This window comes from Melopsittacus undulatus, chromosome 1 (genome assembly GCF_012275295.1).
Source record: "Melopsittacus undulatus isolate bMelUnd1 chromosome 1, bMelUnd1.mat.Z, whole genome shotgun sequence".
Lineage (NCBI taxonomy): Eukaryota > Metazoa > Chordata > Aves > Psittaciformes > Psittaculidae > Melopsittacus > Melopsittacus undulatus.
In genome coordinates, this window is record NC_047527.1 from 65,881,880 (window position 1) to 65,898,630 (window position 16,751).

Here is a 16,751-nt window from a genome sequence, read left to right on the forward strand (position 1 = left end):
TTACTGGGTGCTCTGTTATAGTAATGCATAATATATAAGATACATGTTATACATTTTATCTGAAGCTTAATTTTGAATTTCAAGGATTTCCAACTATCCAGTCAGAGTGTAGTATACACAATCACCTCTGAAGCTTCTGTGGTGGCTTTGTAAGGGAATTTGCTTGTTTGACATAAGATTGGGAAGAAAAGTGCTGAAAAGAAGCTTTCCTAGATCTGTGGGTAGGAGACTTGTTCTTAAACAGAGCACAATATTTAGGGATGCTGTAGAGTCTGAGAAGCTCTTCTGCAAGAAGTTTATGGTTCTTCCACACTCATTCCCACAACATCTATGGTCTTGTCCTTAAACATTGTTCATTTCAGGCTTTCTGATACTCCAGTCTTCTTTCTGCCTGAGGGCTTTCCAAACCACAATCTGTAAATCTTAGCATGTTATCAAGGTCACAGGTTTATTGCAGATTTTTTACAGTGCATATTGGTTCCTGTTTGAAACCCTGTGTGACTGTACATTTGTCTTTGTGCCTTGCTCGTGCTTGCTTCTTTGGAGCTTGACAGAAAGCTAGCTTCTATTAGCTGTAAACCTTTGGGGTCCCTTTTGCCTCCATTTGAACTGATCTGCAGCTGAATCCCAGAGTAGGGTCTTCAGGCATGATCTGCGCCCCGAATTTTGTCAGTTTTCCATTGCTGTGAATTCTGTCCTAAGAAAGAAAAAAGAAACTAAGAAGTATGAAAGCCAACTGTATTCTGGGCTGCATTGAAAGAAATGTGACCAGCAGGTCAAAGGAGGTGATCCTGCCCCTCTGCTCTTGTGAGACCTCACTTGGAGTATTGTGTGCAGTTCTGGTGTCCTCAACATAAAAAGGACATGGAACTGTTAGAACAAGTCCAGAGGAGGGCCACGAGGATGATCAGGGGACTGGAGCACCTCCCATATGAAGACAGGCTGAGAAAATTGGGACTGTTCGGCTTAGAGAAGGCTGCGTGGGGACCTCATAGCAGCCTTCCAGTATCTGAAGGGGGCTTACAGGGATGCTGGGGAGGGACTGTTCATTAGGGACTGTAGTGATAGGACAAGGGGTAATGGGTTGAAACTTAAAGAGCAGAGGTTTAGACTGGATATAAGGAAAAAATTTTTTATTGTGAGGGTGGTGAGGAATGGGTTGCCCAGGGAGGTTGTGAATGCTCCATCCGTGGCAGTGTTCAAGACCAGGTTGGATGAAGCCTTGGGTGATGTGGTTTAGTGTGAGGTATCCCTGCCCATGTCAGGGAGATTGGAACTAGATGATCTTGAGGTCCTTTCCAACCATAACTATTCTATGATTCTGTGTAGAGTACTCCAGATAAGTGCATCTGTCTGGTGTCTCTTCTTGGGAGACTCACTGGGTAATGGAAATAACTCAAAATATAAAATATTTCCTACACAAGTAGTAGAGTTCTTCTCATAGGCTTTAGAATGCAGTGATTATGAGTCAAAACAGTTATATATTTCAATGGATGTTGTTTATACATAATGAAATTAGGAAACCAATTCAGAAGAATTCACTCTTTAATGTAGCATCTGCTTTTATATGCAGCAGATTTTGGAATGTTACTTAGGTCTCTGCTGAGTTATTTTTGGTTGTTTTATTTGGCCTTTAAATAAAAAAATAACCTGGCTGTTGACTTGGCTGTGCAAAAGTGCAGTGATGTGATCACTGTGATGGCAATAGTCCTGCTTTGGAGAGGAGACTGGACAAAATCTCCAGAGCTTCCTTTCTCTGCTATATTAGGCAGGATTTATCAGACAGATATCAGCATGCTTGGGGCCTGAATTCTGCTGAAAATGAAAACTCCAGCCTTTACAGTGGTTGATGGTAGTCTATTTTACATCTGAGTTACAGCTTCACAGAAAGGTTATTACGTGGTAAATGAAGATACAGAGTACATCAAAAATCTACTACCTGCATCTGTGTACCTGATATTACACCTCCTTTCTTTGTTTTATTGAGTAAGGTACTTCAAATTCTCCCTTGGAAGAGTGTAAAACCCTGCATCTAAGAATCTACTATGGGGTAGTTTGTGTGCTGTAAATTCCTGTCATGTTTCATATAGCCAACCACTTTCTTATTTATTTATATATTTTTAGGAAAGAAGTGGTACTGATTTGGAGAACATATTATCCTCTACCTTCTTGAGAATTAAAATGGGCACATTGTTGCTCTGAGGAATAGGACAAAAATGAGAAAGAATTGCATATTAAAAAAAAAACCCTAACACTGATTTCTTACTGATTACAGAGTTTTAATGCGTCTCGTTGATGACTTTTTGCTGGTTACGCCATATTTAACAAAGGCGAGGCATTTTCTAAGGTATGCTGTTAATGACATAGTCTTCAAAGTAATAAGTGAATAAACCATTTAGTTTATTCTTTTTCATCTTCATACATGATTTTAAATATAGGTATATTTTATGACTTAATAATCAAGGACAGTTTTGGAGTCCTTGTTGGTAATCTATTCTTGGGAAGAAATCTAATAGCTGCTTTCTTGATGGTCAACTCAAAATCCGTTGCAGCTCATATGGTGAGGGATTCTTGATGAACTTTAAATTAGGGACCCAGCTACTGACCTTGATGGAGATTCTAGCAGCAGTTAGTAGTGCAGACTAACCAAAGTACGTATCAGTTGTCTTTCAGCATCATTTTCCCTCAAATTTTTAAGATGTGTTAGTTACTTTCTCAAAATGGTTTTATTGGGCAGGTGTGCTGCAACCTTCTATTCTGTTCTTCTTTCCCTAGGGAAAGAATGCATTTCATCAGATAAATGAGGTTCCTGTTATGTGGATTCTTCTTGGTTTTGTTAACTTTCAAAACCGATAACTTTTATCTGTCTTCTTCCAGTGACTTTGATCTCAGTGGTTTCTGAGAGTGTGGTTTATGCAGCTTGTCTCAAATGTTTCCTGGTTTAAGTTTTTAATTTGTATTAACCTGTAAAAGTTTTTCTCCATTATGCTCATATTCTTCAGCTTACTTATGTATCTATTTAACTGTAATTCAGTTTTTTTTTATTTCTAGCTGTGTTTTGTTAACCTAAAGAGTTGGTTGTTGTTCCCTTTATTCTTTGGTTTCTGTTGTTTTATGCAAGATCATATGTGTCTTATATTGTTATTATACTTATTACTGTTCATATTTCTTTTAGGACTCTAGCAACAGGTATTCCTGAGTATGGCTGTTCAATAAACCCCAATAAGACAGTAATGAATTTTTGTGTTGATGATATCCCAGAATGTTCCAAATTTAAACAGACGCTAGATTCTCATGTGATCCCATGGTGTGGTTTGTTGTTTAATACAGAGACACTTGAGATTTGCTGCAATTACTCCAGGTAAATAGAGTTGTATACTCCACTGTCAGCTTTACAGTATATTGTACATAATGTGAGAAGCACAACGATGTCTTGTGAATGGTGTAGTTGAATTCACTGCAAAATAGATTTTACAGTTCTGTTTCTTACACATTAATCTAAACATTTTATTCTGCTGTGCAGCCTGCTATTTTCTTCATTCCATCCTGATGGAATGTACATACCATTAACACCACTGAATGTAGTACAGGTCCCTAATGACCAGAAGTCATATACTGTATGGTGGCTACATGGTTCTGAGACGTTTTATTCAGTCACCTCAGTTTAGCTTCTTCCAGCATTATTGTGGCTTCCTAATCGTGGAATTAATTTTGTACGGACTAGAGAGACTAGTAATCCTAGTCTCATCAGAGGTGTTCCCTCTGGTAAACTCCAGATGGTAGTGTAGGGCAGAAGTAACCTCTCTTTAAACTAGCAACCTTAACTATATACACAAAGCAGTCTGAAGTGGCATAGAACTCAGGATGGGACAATGTATCTACTGAAAAGCTCTGTAGACCCTTTACGTAGGCTACTAGAGATGGCATTAGGCGTTTGCTAAAGATTAACAAAAAATCCGCAAACCTGTTTAAAGAGAAGGAATATATTGTTACATTATTGATCATGTTTAGTATAACGAGCCCATACATACATTTAAGTGGGAAATTTGAGGGAGGTTTTCCATCACCAGAGTGTTGAAGTTCTTTAGTAGTATTCCGAAACAGAAAAGCTTGGACAGTTTAGGAAAGGCATTTATATGGCATCATTTTCTGTAAGAACAAAGGACTGGAAGAGATATATTTGCTTGTTGTGTTTGTGAAAGAAACAGTTTATGTTGCTGAGGACATTGGTGCTACTGGTCTGGGAGACACTACTCAGAATCCTGAGGTGTTTGTTAAAAGACCTTCCTTTTCATAAGCTTGACTTAAGTAACTGTTACCTCAGTTCACCGTTGTGTGACTTCCAGCCTCAGCTCCTGCATTGCATGGATCAGAATATAACTTGGTTGTCACTGGAGTCATTAATAGTGGTCTGGCTAGACCATGTGTGCTAGTAATGTATCTAGTTTGTGTTTAAGCTTATTGGTTTGGGTTACTTAGCAGGGTGAATTATTCAGCCCTGCAATACTGAAGTAATTCTTTAGCCTTAATGCCACAGTGTCTGGTCTGTTTCTAAATTGGATTTAGTTACAGTCATCTCTTGGCTACTGGCTCATTGATTAGCAGGCATTGTCTGTGACATGAGAAGTTAAATGCTTACTTTACAGAATTTAATTTAGTCTATTAACCCATGGAGTTTAACTACCTTTTTTTTTTTTCTTCCTCTTTTTTTTCCTAGTTATAGCGGTACTTCCATCAGATCAAGTCTTTCCTTCAATTCAAGTAGAACACCTGGGAAAAACATGAAATACAAATTGGCTGCAGTCCTCAAACTGAAATGCCATTCTTTATTTCTTGATTTACAGGTGGGAATATGGAAATGGATGTTTGGAAATACTGTGATTAGTGATAAAGATACTTAGAAAGGCTTTGAGTTCTGACATAAAAAGCTGATTTTGAGAGGTAATCCACGTAACTTGAAAATGTTGACATCAACTAAAATGTAAGGTCTCAGCACCTTCCAGAACTGAGCCTTCAAAACATTGTGAACTTAGGTACCTAAAAGAAATCTTTGAAGTTTAGCATTGAATGTTTTTTCTCTAGATCTCTAAATCATCTCATGCTGCTGAACTTGACAAATCCTCTTGTGACACCCAAGTATTCTTACAGCTCTGTTCCTCTTCTGTTCTAGATCAACAGGCTTGAAACAGTTCTCATTAACATCTACGAGATATTTTTACTTCAGGCTTACAGGTAGGTCACTGTCTTCTGCAGTAACTCTGAATATTTCATTACTCTTTCTTGACATCTGGAGGAAAAAGTGTGCTGTGTAAATGAAAGAAGTAAGTCAAGTTATTCTTGTTTCAACACCGTTCTTAGGTAACTATTAGATTTGGGTTACAGGATTGTATTAATGTCTGTGTTTGTGACAGTTCAGTAAATGCATTTTCAGTGGCTCGTGGTATTGACAGCTGACCTCAAGGAAAGCAGCCTGTTTTGCTTCAGTAGGATGACAAGAAGCCTTATCACTTATTAACCAGTTTATATTTAGAACTTTGTATCTATTAAAATCATATAGAACTTTGACCTGTATAACTTCTCCTAAAGTGAGGTTACATTCTACCAAGTTAATAGCAGTTTCTTAGCTGCTGATAAATATCTTAATTGCTCCTTTGCTGGTAAGTCCTTGGGGTTTGTGAGCTCTTCTTGACAAGCAGAGGAACTGAATGTTTGAAACAAGGAGAAAGGAAAGAAATAAAATTGGATAAGTAATTTAGGAGAAAATATTAATCTCTGTACATCAGAAACCTTGAATGATTGGCAGCACCAAGAAATCTTTTAATACAAAAAAGGTTTAAGAGGTGCTTCCCTCTTCACTGAAATCTGGTGTTGCTCTTTTGCTAGGCTCATACTTTCTAGGGAGTGACCTTTTAGCTTTGTTCTTAAATGCAGTTTGGTCCACATTCCACCTGTATCATTCTTGTGTTTAGGAAGTGTAATTGGACTTGTCTAGTGCAGCACTCATGTATCAAATATTTAAACTTTGTGTTGTGAGGGACTTATGGTTTTTTTCTCTGATGCCGGACATGATTACTTAGTTGCTTCTGTTTGCTTTTATGGGAACACCCTAACAAAGGTCTGTAGGTTAGAATACCTTTAAAAACCTGTCCCCCATGCTATGAGCATGTCAGGTTAATTTAGCCAGTGATGGAGTGTGGTAATTATGTTTATCCTTTAAATATTTTATAATTTCAGAATTTCTTGAAGTGATTACACTTATGCTGGGTTAATTTAATAAACAAGTATACACATTATCAAGTAATTAACAATCATCATTGTAATTGTTGACTATATTCAGCCCTCCCTCCCCTGCTCCTCCTGAAAAAAAAGCAGTTTTAAAATATGTCTGAACAAAGGTGTAAAGGAGCCTAGAATGCAAGTAATGTTTCTAGACAAAAGAGTAGGGATGCTGCTCTGTGAAACACTATGTCATTTGGAGGTCTGTTTTCCCGAATTCCTGAACATAATTTGTTCTGGGGTTTGGTTTTTCTTCTTCTTACACTGTGTCACATGGGTGTTCTCTGGCTGCATGGTCTGTGATATGGAGTTGGTGAGGATGCACAGCTTAACTTTCCCTTCACATAAGACAGTCATCGTCCTCGGAAGAGAATTCCATTACCAAGGCAGATTGCTTCAAGATCTTCTTTCAGCACAAAATTTAGAAACAAATATCACATGTGTGTGTATATAGGAGAGGTGTCATATGCTGTGTTGATATAGCTGCAGAATGTTGTGTGCTTTTAAATGTTGTTTAGTGCCTAAGGTAGGTAATTATAGTTTCACTTGAAATTGCAAATGATGTGATTAAATAGGCTGTTTTTATGAACAGGTTTCATGCCTGTGTTCTCCAACTTCCATTCAACCAGCAAGTTAGAAACAATCCTAATTTCTTCCTAAGAATCATCTCTGAGACTGCATCATGCTGCTATAGTATCGTGAAAGCAAATAACAAAGGTATAGTATGTTAATGGCAATGAAGCAGCGTGGGGTTTTCTGGCTTTTTTTATTTGACAAATAAAATGTCTTGAATGTGCAGTCAGATTATGTAATTTTGAGATAAAGATCAGGAATGAAAAACACTGAGTGCATAATAGGAATCTCAGGTTATTTCTTTTCCTAAACTCAGTTTTCCAAAGATACTGAAACGCTTCATGTTTTAGTTTTGACTTCTCCTCTGACATAGGAGATTTCATTGACTACACAGATTTTTAGTAGAAAATCTTGGAGTAATTAGAAAGCAAGGATTGATCAGACACTGTTCTTCATGATCATAATTTTCAGTGACATTATTTTCATGTTCTGCTTCCAGGGATTACTTTAGGTAAGAAAGGTGCAGCTGGTATGTTCCCTTCTGAGGCGGCAGAATGGCTCTGCTACCATGCATTCACTGTCAAGCTGTCAAAACACAGAGTTATTTACAAATGCCTGCTTAACCCTCTAAAAGCCTGTAAGTATTCAGTTATTTTGGGGAGTTTGAAATATGGGTACTTGTAATAAAACTTGGAATCTAATGGATTTTTTTTTTAAGTTTTCCTACCATAAAATGTTTTTCTAAAATCTACATTAATGAGCTTTCTGATTTTAATCAAATTTAGTATGCATGAGTAGGCAAATTAAAATGGCGGGGTTTTCAGCACTGCATGTTCTAGAGCCTTGTTCTTATGGAATAGTTGTTGATGCTTGGAACTAAATAACTTTCTACAGTTCAGAAAGCTATCTAAGATTGAGTTAATCATATAAGCATTCTTAGCAGGTTTAACTAAATGATGCATGAATGCTCAGGTTTCTATTTTTTCAAACTGTATTAACTGGCAAGTAAGTAAGTTCCTCCTGCAGTGTAAACTCTTACCAAAAGAAGTGTCACCAGGGTCACTTTGAAACAGAAGCACTTGCTATGCTGCATATGCTGTACTGTAATAGAGTTGAGTGGTGTTTGGCAAATCTCTGACTCTTCTGTGCTGTTGAAAGAACCTGTCTGTGTATCTGGCCTATGGGGAGCTGTCTCTTTGACCACTTGTGCCGTCTGTCCCCAGGGCAGGCACAGAAATAACAGAATTTTCAGTTCTAAGTTATCAAAAGTGAGCAGCAGTAGGTTTTTTCTGAAGTGGTCAGTGCTGTAGTTGAATTTAGCGGCAGTGAAGGCCAGACTCTCAGCACCGACTGTGGAATTCACGCTCTGAATGAGTCATTACTTGGGGGGGTTTATTATACAATACTGAGGAGTTCTTCAGTCTGGTTCAAGGATAATCCCTATTTGACTTGAAATGTATCTCAAGCTTCCTTTGATACCTGTGCTGAGGGCCCAGTGCCCCAGAAAAAGAGTAGATCTGGTTTTGGAAGCATGTGTTTCCTTCGCATATGCCTGGGTGCAAACAGTCTGAGTTTTAGTGCAGTGTGAATGTATCAAAGATGACAAACATTTACAGAAAACAAACTGATCATTGGGACTGCACCATGTGTGTTCTGGCCAGGTACAGTCTTTCTGTATGGAGCAGACCTCCAGTGGCCTCTTCCAGGGAAGTTCCTTCTCTCAGAGTTACTTACTGACACCAAAATCAGAGGCGCAAAGTCTGATTCTCACTGCTGCTGAGAAGCCAGTTCTGTTCAGCCCTTCTAGAACTACCAGGGGAAAGAGGCCTGTGTCCAGGAAGGGAAGAGTTGGCTGCTTGCTTCATTTGGAGAGGACAGAAACTGAAAAGCTGAGCAGAGAGTGCAGTGGTCACACTCAGTAGGATAACAGCTTTTCTGGGAGCTGTGTGACTTCCCTAAGATCCATATCAAGCACCTCTGAATTCTCATCCGTAATGCTGAAGACTTTGCTCTTACACTGTCAGACCACAACCTATGCCAAAGCTCCCCCCTTTTTCTCTGTGCATGCTTTGCTGTTGAATCTGACAGTACATTCAGACTGGAGGTACAGCCCCAGGCAGCTTTGTTGTTCAGCAGAATCTCATTTTCCATGGGTGTTTGCATCTGCCATAAAAGTGCTCTCACTGTCCACAAAATCACACCACCACAGATGCCAGGGAAAATGGTCAGGGAAGTAGAGGTGGAATTTTCCTAATTTGAATAATGATTATTGTTAGGTTTCTTTGGCTGTACCTGTGCAGCCCCTTGCCTACCCACAGTACTGACCTTAAACTTGTGTGTGGTCCAGGCCTAATGCTGTATGCGTAGATTCTACCCCAAGAAGTGAAAGCTGATCATCTGTCTGTTAGCTTCTCTGGCAGTGAGAATTGCCCTTGCAGAAATGGAATAACCTCGTTTCCTCAATTCTTGGGGAGAACTATTAATGCTGTGCTTGCTGAGTATTGTGGGGGTAGAGCAGGAAATGTCCAAAGGCAAGTAGAAAATTACTGGTGACATTCTCTTTAAAAGAGTGATTTCCAGCTATTCTTTCATAAATCTTAACCTTCTCTGAGGCAGAATCTGTTCTTCACATTCATAATGTTGGGAAAACTCTATCTACAAGGCCTACTTTCTTTTGGAAATGTCTGAGGCTTCAAATACACTGCTGAAAGATCAAGGGTTCAAAGATTTTTGCCTAATGGCTCCCTAAACAATTAGCAGGGAAAAAAGCCCTTGTTTTTACTCTGGAACTTTTATGGCAGAAGCATTTCCTGTGATTGGCCAACAGATCACTGGGGCCCAAATAACTTGAGTGCCATCTTTGAGATCTCTATTTGCTTATTGCCCCATGAAATCTTACCTGTACTTCCACTAGCCCCATTCCACCTGTGCTGCAGGGGTTGACTCAATATGTAGTGGAGCACTTCTGTAGCTGTTGTTTATATGAAAAGCTCCCAAAACATCTGCTAGGTAATCTGGCAGGAGGGTAGCTGTTTAGTGTCAGCTTGTCGTATAACTTGAATATTTACCAGTGACTAATTTTGAGAGGTGCTTTGCCTGCATCTATATTTGCTTCCACATGTCTTTCTGCTTCTTTTAAGGGTCGGTTGAGGTCTTAAAAATCATTCCAAACTGTTTTTGTAAGACAACTGAGAAAGCACTATATGCCCCATGTCAGGGCTAAACAGGAGGGAAGGTGAAGCATCAGTGTGCTGGTAAAGTAGTACAAAGGCATCTTGTGATCTGTAGTGGTAACTCATGTGCATACCCTTAGTATGAACGTGCATCATTATCTGCATGTCTCTTAAGATCTTTGATCATAGATGAAGGCTGTTTTTCAGTCACCTGATTGTACATGGCATTTATATTTGTATTTTTCTTCTAAATTTAATAAGATATTAAGACTCTGAATCCTGCAGGAATGCACTAAAATAATTTTAAAGAGCTATTGATAGTTTTCTGCTCAGTCTTGAAAGTTAGCTTTGTTTGGCCTGCATCAGACTTATTCCTGTGTAGTGTTGTTAGAATCGCATCACCGTGCTGTAAAGAAGGTTATTACAGTGCTGGGCAGTATGTTAGAGATACCAGAGCTAACTTAAGTTTGTCTTCTGGTAATCAGGTAGCATGTGTAAGATGTCAGAGTAGCTGTGGCAGGGAAGTCAGTGGTTCTGGGGTGTGTTCCTGTGAGGTTAGCTCAGTATCTCTATATGGCACAGCAAGCTGTAGCACAGAGATAACAAAGACAGGTAATAGTACCTGTGTTGACTTAACTACACTTTTTGTTCTCATTTTGGAGCTTGTATCAGCTATATAAAACCTACTACCCCTGTAAGATCAGGTTGTTGACAGGATTTGATATAAACTTCACTTTTTTTTTCTTGTATCCCTGCACATGCCTTTCCATTACTCTTCATGGGAATCGGTATCAAGCTCATAGGTTTTGTGGAGGAGGTTTTTTTCCCCACAGTTCCAAAACCTGTTGAATATCAACATCAGGGGCTTGTCAGTACAAGTTGTCGTCATTTGTCAGAGTTAAGTATTTAAAATATAGTTACTGTTTAACATCCCTCTTATTATTACCAGTGGAGAAAGAAGCAAGAGCCTTTCCTTATCATGATAAGATATAAGTGCATCATCCGTCTCCTTTCCAAAGACAGAACAAATGTTTATTGAGCACTTATGCCTTTCTGCATCATTGACAATTTTGCCACCTCTCTTTAGGGAACGGACTTTAACTGTTGCTAGGATTTTACATGTTCTTCCTAATGTTTAAAAGGTCCTTTTTATTGTCTATAATGTTGATGTTAGACTCGGTGACCTTCATTGTTTCAAAACTGTTATATTCATAAAAATGCCATTCCCAAGAGCCTTGTTTATTCTCCAAAATTTTCCACCCTAAGGGTGGCTTTCCAGTTAGCCACCCTTAGCCAGTTAGCCTTCCTCTTCTCTTATAAGGAAACACTCTGGAGAGAATTGTTGCCAGTCTTATAGCACAAGGTGATTTTATTTCTTTATTTTCTTTCTTTTTTAATGTGTCAGTTCCAAGCATAGGCTACTTTGTCATATCTGAAAGTAGAGGTGGGGGGAAAGAAGCAGTTCGGGAATACCTTCCTGCTGCAGGTAAACATTAGCAACCACACAGGACCTGTCCCTTGTCCTTAGCATTGTTTAAAATAGGGTCTTTCAACATCACTATGGTTTAATGGAAGGCCTTTTTTCGTGTATATAGTTATTAATAAATAATCTTATATTAAAAAATAAATAAATCTTAAATCCAAACAAAGAAGTGTTACAAGGGCAACTCCCCCTCCCCTCCTACTGGGCGTGTCTTTTCTAAAAAGCCTGTAACCTTCCATTCCAACACTCCAGTCAAAGGAGCCATCCCACCGTGTTTCTGTGATGCCTATTATATCATAGCCCTGTAAATGTGCCCACATCTCTAATTCCTCATTTGTTCCCCATGCTACGGGCATTTGTATAGAGGCATCTGAGCTGAGCTCCAAATGAAGCCAGCTCATTGGCGGAGTGGCTGGAATATCCCTACATTGCTCCGAACATATATTATAGGTGCTGGCAACCGACTGGGTGTGTTGGGATGGAATGATGCCCCCCTTCCCCAACACATCTAGTTTAAAGCATCCTTGAAAAGTCTGGCAAGCCTCCCAGCAAAACCACTCTTCCCTTTCTTTATCAGAGCAGCTCCACCAGACCCCAGTAGGCCTGGCCTACAAATTTGGGCCCCATGTTCAAGACACCCAAACCCTTGACTATGACACCACCCTTTTAACCATTTATTAACCTGTCCAATCCTCCTTGCCTTTGGAAGGTCCTCCCTGTGTCTTGGAGAATTGTCAAAAAGACTATCTGAGCTTCAGAGCCCCTAACCACCTCTCCCAGAGCTCTGTAGTCCTTCTTTATACTCCTCAGGCTACTACTATCTATATCCCTAGCACCCACATGTATCACTAGAAGCAGGTAATAGTCCGTGAGACTTACTAGAGCAGGCAGCCTCTCTGCAACATCCCTAATCTGTGCCCCAGGTAGGCAACACACCTCCCTTGCGACCGGGTCAGGCTGACAGATGAGCACTTCTGTCCCTTTCAAGGCAGAGTCCCCTACTACTACAACCCGCCGCTTTTTCCTGGCGGCACCAGTAGAGATCTTCTGTACCAGTGCACCAGCCGACTGTTTCTGATGCAAGTGCATTTCCTCATCAGCCCCCTGCAGGACAGCAAAGCGGTTCTGGGTGGGTACAGCAGATTTAGGAGGCAGCCCCTTGCTTTTAGTTGCTCTCTTCCTCCTTTGGTTGGTTTTTTTTTTTTTTTACCAATTCCCAGCTTCCCTGGTCAGCAGCCTCCTTCTTTCCTCCATGAGTTAGAGTTGAAGCTTGAGGCCCCTGAACTGCTCTGGACTTCAAGAGAGCAGATTTTGGCCTCTTCAGGAGCCTGCTTAGCAAGGTTCCACAGGATATAACCCTAGAGGGCGGGGGGGCCCAAGACTCTTGGTTAATATTCAAGGATCACCTGCTACAGGCTCAGGAGTGTTGCATCCCGACTAGAAGGAAGTGCAGTAGGAGGGCCAGGAGACCTCCTTGGATGGGTAAGGAGCTGCTGAGAAAAATTCACAGGAAAAAAGAGGCTTATAAAAGGTGGAAACAAGGACAGGTGGCCTGGGATGAATACAGGGATGTTGTCCGGGAAGTTAGGAACCAAGTTAGGAAAGCTAAGGCCCAATTGGAGCTAAACTTGGCAAGCGATGTTAAAGATAACAGGAAGGGATCTTATAGATACATAGTGGCTGAAAAACAGACTAGGGAAAATGTAGGCCCCCTCCGGAAGCTATCGGGAGAACTAGCTACACAGCATTTGGAGAAGGCTGAGGTTCTGAATGGCTTCTTTGCCTTGGTCTTCACTGGCAAAGGCTCTGACCGCAGCACCCAAGTCTTGGAAGGCAGACGCAGGGACTGTGAAAACCTAGACATTGGGCCCACTGTAGGAGAGGATCTGGTTCAAGACCATCTTAAGAACCTGAATGTACACAAGTCCATGGGCCCTGATGAAATCCATCCGCCGGGTCCTGAAGGAGCTGGCTAATGAAGTTGCAAAGCCACTGGCCATCATATTTGAAAAATCCTGGCAGTCAGGTGAAGTTCCCAACGACTGGAAAAAGGGAAATATAACCCCCATTTTCAAGAAGGGGAAAATGGATGACCCGGGGAATTACAGACCAGTCAGTCTCACCTCTGTGGCTGGCAAATCTGGGAGCAGATTCTCCTGCAAGGCATGCTAAGGCACATGAAAAACAACAAGGTGCTTGGTGACAGCCAGCATGGCTTCACTAGGGGGAAATCCTGCCTGACCAATTTGGTGGCCTTCTATGATGGGGCTACAAAAGTGATGGACAGGGGTGGAGCAGTTGACATCATCTACCTGGACTTGTGCAAAGCATTCGACACTGTCCCACACAATATCCTTGTCTCTAAATTGGAGTGTCATCAATTTGATAGGTGGACCACTCGGTGGATAAAGAACTGGCTGGATGGTCGCACTCAAAGAGTTGTGGTCAACGGTTCAATGTCCAGCTGGAGATCAGTAACGAGTGGTATCCCTCAGGGATCAGTGTTGGGACTGGTCTTGTTTAACATCTTTGTCGCTGACATGGACTGTGGGATCGAGTGTGCCCTCAACAAGTTTGCCGATGACACCAACCTGTGTGGTTCTGTTGATGCGCTAGAGGGAAGGAATGCTATTCAGAGGGACCTTGACACACTTGTGAGGTGGGCTGATGCCAACCTCATGAAGTTTAACCATGCCAAGTGCAAGGTCCTGCACCTGGGATGGAGCAATCCCAGGCACAGCTACAGGTTGGGCAAAAAAGAAATTCATGGCAGCCCTGCGGAGAAGGACTTGGGGGTGTTGGTCAATGAGAAAATGAACATGAGCCAGCTTCAGTGTGTGCTTACAGCCCAGAAAGCCAAGCATATCCTGGGCTGCATCAAAAGAAGTGTGACCATCAGGTTGAAGGAGGTGATCCTGCCCCTCTACTCTGCTCTCGTGAGACCTCACTTGGAGTATTGTGTGCAGTTCTGGTGTCCTCAACATAAAAAGGACATGGAAGTGTTAGAACAAGTCCAGAGGAGGGCCACGAGGATGATCAGGGGACTGGAGCACCTCCCATATGAAGACAGGCTGAGAAAGTTGGGGCTGTTCAGCCTGGAGAAGAGAAGGCTGCGTGGAGACCTCGTAGCAGCCTTCCAGTATCTGAAGGGGGCCTACAGGGATGCTGGGGAGGGACTGTTCATTAGGGACTGTAGTGATAGGTCAAGGGGTAACGGCTTGAAACTTAAAACAGCAGAGGTTTAGACTGGATATAAGGAAGAAATTCTTTACTGTGAGGGTGGTGAGGTACTGGAATGGGTTGCCCAGGGAGGTTGTGAATGCTCCATCCGTGGCAGTGTTCAAGGCCAGGTTGGATGAAGCCTTGGGTGATGTGGTTTAGTGTGAGGTGTTCCTGCCCATGGCAGGGGGGGTTGGAACTAGATGATATTAAGGTCCTTTCCAACCCTAACTATTCTATGATTCTATGACGTAGTAGGGGAATTTGCATCTTTCTTAGTTTGTTAATATTTTCACATGTGACTTTTAACCTTTTTATTTGTTAGGCTGATTTAAGTGCAGGAGAATATTAGCATATTTTACTACTGCTTTTTTTGTCTCTATATTCCAGGTGTTCCAACCTCTTAATTGGATTCATCTAGTTTTGATTTCATTATATTACTATCATTTTCTCTAAACCAGAATTGTTAGTTACTTGCAGGAGTAATGTTTTTTTTCTGGTATTTTTGTAGGCAAGATGCAGCTATTCAGGAAGATCCCAAAGAATACTAGGGCACTACTGAAGGCAGCGGCAGAACCATCTTTACATAAAGATTTCGAAACTATCCAGGACTAAATGATTGAAGTTTATTTCATATTTGTTTTCCAGATTTGAAAGTAGATGTTACATCTCCAGATGACTTTTGTCTCTAGTTTATTTTGGTAGTGGACAGAAAGCAACTTCACTCAGAAGTTTCCCATGTTTGTTTCTCAGATACCACACAAGGACTTAAAAAGAGCAGACAGTTTTGTTAATACCTTCTTGTTTGTGCTTGTCTGTAAATTTACAGGCTATTTGAAGTAATAGACTATGTTTCCTTCTGTAATTTCCATGTTATTGATGAAGGGATCATTAAGCTATGTTCTGGATACACAGATCTACTTTCATGTTTCAGCATGTTGTTTCTGAAGAAGTGTTCTTTGCTTTGTTGTGTTACAGACTATTTTATAATAAATTGCCTGGTTATTTGCAATAATGTGTCCTTGTCTCCAATACCTTTATTTTACAGTAATCCTTAACATCCTGTCCAGCTGCATTATATGCTGAAAGACAGTTACATGCACAGGGCAAGTGCATTTCATGGCAGTACCTAGCAAGATGCACAGGTTAGAAATGTTATGCTTTGGAGAATACAACTAATAAGTGCCAAAATTTCAGTGTTAAAGCTGGTTGTTTAATGTATGTTTTATATATCACAGAATCATAGAATAATTACGGTTGGAAAGGCCCCTAAGACCATCTAGTTCCAACTCCCCTACCATGGGTAGGACACCACACACTAGACCATGTTACCCAAGACTCCACCCAACCTGGCCTTGAACACTGCCAGGGATGGAGCATTTCTCACTGCATGCTCCTTCTGAGACTTCTTCCTTGATGAGGTTTTTAAGCTCCTTGTCTTAGGGGTATGGATTCTTCTTAAGGCTGAACATCACCATGCCTGTGTCCTTTACACATTTACCCACAATAATCTAGGCTGTCCTTACAGCCTAGACAGTTCTAGAGAGGTCTTCTCTGTCAGAACAGTATGAGTTCACAGCAGAGTATTATAGCAAAGTTTCTGATGGAATATGCAGATGAGATTGGGAGGAGATTATGCTGAAGTAGAAAGTGCTTAGTATGCAGGACTTCAACACATTCAGTTTCATGTTGGAGTGCATATGCTTATTCAAGTAAGAGTTATGCTATTCAAGAGACTATAGTACCTATAGGATGCTGTGCTTCTTAGGAATAGGAAGGGGAAGACTGTAGCACTAATCGACTGGAAAAAAGCTACAGTTCTGGCACAGCAATTTTAGTAGAGGTCACATCGGAAGTGCACTGAGAGCGGAAAAGTTATGTTCCTGCAAGAGTTGCTCAACACATTTTCTACATGCCTGCTTTGGCTAAAAAGTAACTTTGGCTAGCGCATTTGCTTGCCTTGAGTTGTAGTTACTGGAGCTCAAAATTGTTTTCCCCTCAAGTCTTCCCCTCCCATGCTGAACTCT

At 40.8% G+C, this 16,751-nt stretch overlaps 1 protein-coding gene across 1 annotated transcript in view; it reads left to right on the top strand.

Moving 5' to 3' along the window:
- The window catches only part of TERT (telomerase reverse transcriptase), a 32,257-nt gene extending 16,565 nt beyond the window's left edge, over positions 1–15,692 (top strand). Inside the window, exons 11-17 of the mRNA XM_005153407.4 lie at positions 2,276–2,347; positions 3,176–3,361; positions 4,718–4,844; positions 5,171–5,232; positions 6,869–6,993; positions 7,349–7,486; positions 15,236–15,692. Coding sequence (XP_005153464.2) covers positions 2,276–2,347; positions 3,176–3,361; positions 4,718–4,844; positions 5,171–5,232; positions 6,869–6,993; positions 7,349–7,486; positions 15,236–15,339 — 814 coding nt within the window. The 3' untranslated portion in view covers positions 15,340–15,692. The remainder of the gene's footprint in view (positions 1–2,275; positions 2,348–3,175; positions 3,362–4,717; positions 4,845–5,170; positions 5,233–6,868; positions 6,994–7,348; positions 7,487–15,235) is intronic.
- Positions 15,693–16,751: the final 1,059 nt, after the last annotated feature.